The sequence below is a fragment of the Propithecus coquereli genome, unplaced genomic scaffold (genome assembly GCF_000956105.1).
Source record: "Propithecus coquereli isolate 6110/MARCELLA unplaced genomic scaffold, Pcoq_1.0 Scaffold477, whole genome shotgun sequence".
NCBI lineage: Eukaryota > Metazoa > Chordata > Mammalia > Primates > Indriidae > Propithecus > Propithecus coquereli.
Window position 1 is genome coordinate 1,523,442 of NW_012150585.1, and position 8,059 is coordinate 1,531,500.

The window sequence follows — 8,059 nt, forward strand, 5'->3', positions numbered from 1 at the left end:
TATATATATTTTTAGTTGTCCAGATCATTTCTTTCTATTTTTTTAGTAGAGACGGGGTCTCGCTCTTGCTCAGGCTGGTCTCGAATTCCTGACCTTGAGTGATCCACCCACCTCGGCCTCCCAGAATGCTAGGATTACAGGCGTGAGCCACCGCACCCGGCCTGTTTTTTTCTTAAATCCACTCTGGCAGTCTTTTCTTAAAAGAATTGGAGTATTTGGTCTAATTCTTTTCCACATTATCCCATTCATTTCTTGGTTCACTTTTTTTCTCCTTTTTTTTTTTTTTTTTTTGCTTTCCTTTGGATTAAAGTAGTTTTTATTATACCATTTCACCCCTACTATTATTCTTTTAGTAGTGATCCTAGAGATTCCATCATGCACCTTTGACTTGTTAGAGTATACTTTAATCTGGCACCTCTTAACACTTCCTGGGCATATTATTACAATTTCCCAAAGATTTATCCTCTCGTGCTGCCCATTTCTTCCTGCTTTGCCATCTGGAATCTTTTCCATCTGCCTAAAGAATGTCCTTTAGCGTATGTGTGTATGTGGGCATGTGTATGTTTAGTGTATCTTGTATCAATGGACTTACATTTGTTTGAATGAAAATATCTTCTCTTTTTTTAAAAGAGATTTTCACTGGGTACAGTATTCTAAACTGGAGTTATTTTCTTTTAGCACTTTAAAAATATCATTCCACTGTGTTTTTGCTTCCATTGTTTCTGTTGAGAAATTAGCTCTCAGTCTTATTAAGGTTGCTTCTTTATCAGTAATGTTTGTTTTTCTGGCTACTTAGAAGACTTCTTTTTCTCTGGTTCCCAACAGTTTTGCTATAATGTTCCTTTGTGGTTTTCTTTATATTTATCCTTCTTAAAATTTGTGGAGTTTACTGAATTTGTGCCTTGATTTTTTTTATATTCAGTTTTAGAAAATTCTCATCCAGTATTTCTTAAAATAGACTGATTAGTGCAGTGTCTCTTTCCTCTCTTCTTCTGGGACTACATACAATGTTCTGAATGTTAGATCTTTTTGCTATGTATCATATAGTTCTTATGCTCCGTGTCTGTATTTTCCTTTCTTTATTCTCTATATACTTGAATCTGAATAGTTTCTATTATATTCCAGTTTCTTAATCTTCTTTTGGTGTTTCTTACCTATCCTATATCCATCTATTGGGTTTTTATTTTTAGATACAGAAACTCCTCAACTTACAATAGGGCTACATCCCAATACATGAGTTAAAAAGTGTGTTTTTGACTCATGATATTTTCAACTTACAATCACTTTATCCAGACATAACACCATCATAAGTGGAGGATTACACTGAATACGTATGGCTTTTGTACCATGAAGTCGAAAAATTGTAAGCCAGAAACTGACTGTATTGTGATTTTAGGTTCTAGAATTTCTGTGTGATTTTAAAAATTTGTTGATTCCAGGTCTCTAATAAAATTCTCCATTCTCCTTTTTTATTAAACATACAAATTATAATTATTTTAAAGGCTGTATCTGGTAACTCCAACTCTGTCTCCAGCTTGGCAAGACAACCAAAATAATCTGTTCAGCTTCTCAGTTACTGCTTTCTGTCGGTTTCTCAGAAACTGGCTCCATACATGGATAGTTCAGAGATTAGCAGTAGTTCTAGGGAAAACTGCAGGCAGAATTTCAGGCCTACTTCTCTGCTGTTCCTTCTAGAATTTTTGGCCCCTCGCACTTTGGCTGTGATGGTACCCCAAAATTCCAGTCCATTTTCTGTTGTTACAACTGAATACTTGAGATTCGAAAAGAAATTACTTAGCTCACAGTTCTGGATGCTGGGAAGTCCAGGAGCATGGTGTCAGCATCCAGTGAGGGCCTTCCTGCTGCATCATAACATGGCGGGGGGTGTCACATGGTAAAGAGGGCAAGAACATGCCTGCTCAGATCTCTCTTCTTCTTATAAAGCCACTAGTCCAATCATGGGGATCCCACACTGATGACTTTATCTAATCCTAATTACCTCCCAAAGGCCCCACCTCCAAATACCAGCAGCATATAAATTTGAGGATTAAGTTTCCAACACATAAAATTTGGGGGACACATTCAAACCATAGCACTCTCCCCCACCCCAAGTTCAGAACCCCTAATATGGGGCTCAATTAATGTATTCTTCTCTTTTATGACCCATTTCTCTTCACAAAAGTAATTCATGGTAATTAAAGAAAATTTAGAAAATACGGATTAGCCACACTGAAGAAATAAACATCACCTATAATCTTACTACCTAGAATCAGACAGTTGTTACCAATTTGATACATGTTCATTGCCATTCTTTCTTGTGTGAAATCATATTTTTGATGCTATTTTTCACTAGGAATATCTTGAAAATCTTTGCATGTTATTACATATTCTACCACAATGATTTTCAAATTATTTCAAATGATTGTAAAGCAGTGTAACTGACTTAGATGGAACCCCAGTTTGTAACATAGGTGAGAACAGACCCATTGTGGCAGAAGTGGCCTCTGGGGCGCCTGTTTGGAAACTCAAAATCACTGAGGGACATAGTTGACTCCGGGTATATTGCTGTATGTGTGGTTCAAAATTTATTTATTCGGTACACTGTTATTCGACATTTAGGTTGTTGCCTACTTTTTCAGTGTTATAATAATGCTATAGTGAATATTCTTGATTGTTTTCTTAGGGAAAATTCTTAGAAATGGAATTTCTGGGACCAAGGGTATGCATGTTTGGTTAAGTAGTTTTGTTGAATTATATACCAAAAAAGTTATATTAGCTTCTTATTTCTACAGCTGTGTGAGAGAGTACCCATTTACTTCCCTACACCTTTAATGATACTTGGTGGTTTTTTTTTTTTTTCTCCTTAGTATGGATCATTCCCCTCACCAACAGTTTATTGTGAAACATTGCAAACACAGAGTAAATGTGAAAGAATTTTACAGCAAACATCATATACTAACCACCTGGTTTCCACTATTAGCATTTTATTATGCTTGTTTTATCACATGTTTATCTACCTGTACCTCTTTCTGATAAATCTCAAAGTAAATTGTACATACTAATATGCTTCTGCCTCAGAAATTCGGCATGCATTGCACAGATCTTAGTGTATGTTTGCTGAATTTTAACAAAGCATACAAATGGGTAATTTTTCAATGATAAAACAAATATGTAGACATAAGAAAAAATCTCAAGTGAGATTATAGAGGATTATCATGTTCTTTGTTAAGTTTCTATAGCACTGAAGTGTTTTATGGCAAGTATATGTTTTATAATTAGGAAAACTAAATACTAAGTAAACAGATAAATGCAAGAGATATTTCTTGTGGTATATCTAAATATGCAAAAAAAAGTTTAAAGAGGATGAGAGGAAAAACACTCATAAATTGACACTCCAAGAATCAATTCTGTGTATGTGTGTTTTTCTTATACAGTTGGTTGTTTTTTTTGTCTTTGTCTCATTTCAGGGGCAGGGTTGGCAGAAGTTACGTTTCAGAAGCTTCTGGGTGAAAGTTTATGTATGAGTATAATGGCAATATCCCTGAAGTGGGACTCAGAAGATCTGGAATCTAGGCTCAGAATTGATGTTAACTTCACTCTATCTCTATTTTAGATTTTTCTTGTATAAAATGAGGAGTTTGAGAAAACTCTTGACAAGCTATGTATTCCTTTAAGCCATAGGTAGATTTTAGAATTGAAATAAACATTATCTGTCATATTTTCAGAAAGCTACCTGCTGTTTGTTATTTCATACTTGTTGGGGGAAAACTGGGGTACTGGCTCTAGGACTGGGGTTCTATAATGAGCCATATTTGGGGATTGGGACTAACTGGTATCAGCACCCATCCCAGTGTAACACATCTCAAGCATAATGGCCACACCTTTGTCATCTGAAAGTGATATTTTTGGTTAGTGTGCTTTTTACTAATGACCTGTCTCCAGCAGTAGAAATAGTAGTTCCCTAGGTGGCATGTATTTTACTCTGTCAAATTTGAGTTGTGTCTGTTTTGAAGCCACTTACTTCATACCTAAAAGTTTTATGGCTTGTTAATTCTTTTTCTTGTTTTTATTATTCATCTTCCAGACCTCTTCCCGTGCCAAAACTGCCGCCTGGGGAGCAGTGTGAGAATGAGGAGGACACAGAGTATATGACTCCCTCTTCTAGGCCTCTCCGGCCTCCGGACACAACCCAGAGTTCACGGTAGGTTCACAACTCCCTGTTTTGGGCCAAATACCTTTTTGTGGGTAGTTCAGTTGACGTCCCTCACCTGCTTGGCTTGCTAATTACACATGGTGTTACTCAGCAAGATTAAAGGAGAAAGATAAATCTAGCTCCTAATGTTGAAGCCCCTCCTGTAAGCAGTTCCACTTACGTTTTCTCAACATAACAGTAAGCTCAAATACACACACATCTATCACTCGTCGCAAGAGTTGATGTCAGGCCGGGCACGGTGGCTCACGCCTGTAATCCTAGCACTCTGGGAGGCTGAGGCGGGCAGATCATTTGAGCTCAGGAGTTCGAGACCAGCCTGAGCAAGAGTGAGACCCCGTCTCTACTAAAAAAAAAAAAGAAAGAAATTAGCTGGACAATTAAAAATATATAGAAAAAATTAGCCGGGCATGGTGACGTATGCCTGTAGTCCCAGCCACTTAGGAGGCTGAGACAGTAGGATTGCTTGAGCCCAAGAGTTTGAGGTTGCAGTGAGCTAGGCTGAGGCTACAGCACTCTCTAGCCCCAGGCAACAGAGTGAGACTCTATCTCAAAAACAAAAAGAGTTGATGTCAGGACATTTATCAGTGATACTGGCAAAAGGAGAATATGAGTCTTAATGAGTTTGCAGATAACAGAGTTCTATTCCTGAAGATCATTATGGCACTTTCTTTCCGGTTCAGAGCATGTGATTGTGACCAGCAGATTGATAGCTGTACATATGAAGCAATGTATAATATTCAGTCCCAGGCGCCACCCGTCACCGAGAACAGCACCTCTGGTAAGTAGTCCCTCTACCACCTTAAAAATCATTGATGTGCCATAGGAATGAGCCTGTAATATTTGGCTAATGAGATAGCTTGATCTAAGCAGGAAATTCTTTTTAATAATCTTCTTTGGCAAAGTATCAGTGATCCATGGACAGTAAAGCCCCTCCTGTCTTTTAATTTCTGTTCACACAGGTAGTTCCTTTTGTACTTTTCAGTCTTTCCAGGGCCTGGAGACATTTCTGTTGTATGGCTTGGATCTGCAGTGCTGGCATCTTCCTTTTATTCTCATTGCATTGATGAAATTCTTTTGTGTGGGGGTGGTAAACACTCAGTTCCCACGTTAACTAGCTTACCAAGTTGAACGTTCAGGAAACTTGCACTCACTGGGCCCTTTGCTGGTCATGCGAGGTGAAATGTAGCTGAAAGTGTTGGGTAAATGCTATAAAATGGCGTTTGAGTCTTTGGCATCAGTGGCTATTAACCTTGGAGCAGGGTAACCTTTGACATGTTCAAAAAAAAGAGCTGCAGGATTGGTGCAGATTTTTTTTCTGCTTCTTGTATCTCTATCTACAGGGCCTCACATGGTGTTTGGCCCACAGTAGACATTCGGTAACTGTTAATGGATACCCCTATATTGACATGTGTTAGAAGACGAAGTGTGGCCGGGTGCGGTGGCTCACGCCTGTAATCCTAGCACTCTGAGAGGCCTAGGCGAGCAGATCATTTGAGCTCAGGAGTTCGAGACCAGCCTGAGCAAGAGCCAGACCCTGTCTCTACTAAAAATAGAAAGAAATTGTCTGGACAACTAAAAATATATCGAAAAAATTAGCCAGGCATGGTGGTGCATGCCTATAGTCCCAGCTACTCGGGAGGCTGAGGCAGGAAGATCGCTTGAGCCCAGGAGTTTGAGGTTGCTGTGAGCTAGGCTGAAGCCACGGCACTCTAGCCCGGGCAACACAGTGAGACTCTGTCTCAAAAAAAAAAAAAAAAAAAGAGAAGACGAAGTATGTCAGAAGAAGAAGATAACTTCGCAAACTTTTCTCCAGGTGAAGGGAATTTGGCTGCAGCCCATGTCAGCACTGGCCCTGAGGAATCAGAAAATGAGGATGATGGGTATGATGTCCCTAAGCCACCTGTGCCGGCAGTGCTGGCCCGCCGCACTCTCTCAGATATCTCTAATGCCACCTCCTCCTTTGGCTGGTTGTCTCTGGATGGTGATCCCACAACAAGTGAGTCTGGCATTTGTCCTGAGTAGCTGTGTGTCTCCTAATTTACAGTGAAACATAATATTTAGTACACTAAATATTATGTGTAAATGGGAGGAAAGTCCCCAATTAGGAAGTTAAATTAGTCAAACTCTTCAGGATTTTATAGACTTAGAAGTGAGATTGTTCTTTCAATTATATTGCTCCTCCTGTGCTGGGGGTGGGTAGGATTTATAGCTCTTCTGAGTCCGCCTGTGATAGTGGTAATTAAGCCTGAGGGTTCGGAACACACATCCCTCTTTCCTGGGCCCCATCCTGTTGGAAAGGAGGCATGTTGGCTCTGAAACTCATGCTGGATGGGCCTGGAGCCAGCTCGAATTGGGCCTTGACTACTGGGGCTGTGTTCTCCTTGCACCTGTGGCTGCCTGGTAGAGCAGCAGCCAGAGTTGCTGTCCCTTTGGAAATTGAAGACAGCCTTCAGGACAGCTGGTGAAAAAGATATACAGCATCCTGTTGCCCAAATGGGTGGTGATCCCCACCCAACCTTGGCTAATGTTCTTCACTACAACTTAGGCTTATTTCTATCTTTTTCCTTATTTGTAGAAAGCAAAGTTTAGTATCTTCTCTGGTCCCCTCAGAATTTTTTTTTAATAATCCAGACAATTATGTGTGCGGAAACTTGTTGCTAAGTGTTAACACATGATGCAGATGTTATGTGCTTGTGAAAGCAATGGTTATTGTTAGTAGAACAGATGCATGTTATATTTAGAAGGTTGCTCCTACTGTGATAAGAAGGGGAGGCTATATCCTAAACCCTTGAACCTGTAAAACCTGGCCTTGTGACTGAAGAGCACACGCACCTGGTTGACGGGAGGTCAATAATATCTTGATATTAGCACATTGTTATTATTACTGCCATTAAATGAGGATTTCGCCCCAGATTTGCAAATATTTTCTTTCTTATTTCTTCTAGACTCTACTGAGGGCTCCCAAGTTCCTGAGAGGCCCCCTAAACCATTCCCTCGGAGAATCAACTCTGAACGGAAAGCGGGGAGCTGTCAGCAGGGTGGCGGTGCTGCTGCTTCTGCCACCGCCGCTGCTTCGCCGCAGCTCTCCAGCGAGATCGAGAACCTCATGAGTCAGGGCTACTCCTACCAGGACATTCAGAAAGCTTTGGTCATTGCCCACAACAACATTGAGATGGCCAAAAACATCCTCCGGGAATTTGTTTCAATTTCTTCTCCTGCCCACGTAGCCACCTAGCACACTACCTCCTGCTGCAGCTTTAGCGGACCGGTGAGCTGGGAGCTCTTATCTAGCACCTGGAAGGGCAGGGTTTCCTTTGGAGACTTCACAGTGAAGTCTTGCCCTCTCTGTGGGATAGATATCACATCTGTGGTTCCAAGATTTCAACGCAGTGGAATGAAAATGGAGCAGCTAGTATGTTTTATCATTTTATAGGTCTTGAGAGTGCATTTGAGGGTGTCCTTCAGTCCCCATTGAGAGAAGGTGTGGATTTTGTTACATGGTAGTCTACCTAGGGAACAGTCCAGAAAGCCGTAGAATAAGTATTGTGCTGTAAATCCTAATTGAAGACTTAAGACTTTCCTGGGTTAAGGATGTGGCCATGTGTCTGTCTGTCTGCCTGTGGTTGTGTGTGTCCTTGTGATTATAGGATTAACCTGCTGTGCGTGTTAATCCCAGGCAGGGAATTAGCACAAGAGGTTTAGGAAGGAATCTTTTAAAGACTTCCATCTACTGTGGTATTATACCCGACCCTAGTGTGTGTTACAACTTCAACACTCCCCTTTGGCTTAGATTATCCTGTGCATAGCTAAAGTCTTATATTTTTAGAACACCCTCCCTCTGTTCTT

The 8,059-nt window shown here is 40.5% G+C and overlaps 1 protein-coding gene across 1 annotated transcript in view; it reads left to right on the forward strand.

Moving 5' to 3' along the window:
• The window catches only part of CBL (Cbl proto-oncogene, E3 ubiquitin protein ligase), a 32,005-nt gene extending 24,512 nt beyond the window's left edge, over positions 1–7,493 (forward strand). Inside the window, exons 11-14 of the mRNA XM_012655462.1 lie at positions 4,085–4,201; positions 4,894–4,991; positions 6,027–6,209; positions 7,159–7,493. Coding sequence (XP_012510916.1) covers positions 4,085–4,201; positions 4,894–4,991; positions 6,027–6,209; positions 7,159–7,448 — 688 coding nt within the window. The 3' untranslated portion in view covers positions 7,449–7,493. The remainder of the gene's footprint in view (positions 1–4,084; positions 4,202–4,893; positions 4,992–6,026; positions 6,210–7,158) is intronic.
• The last annotated feature ends 566 nt before the right edge of the window (positions 7,494–8,059 follow it).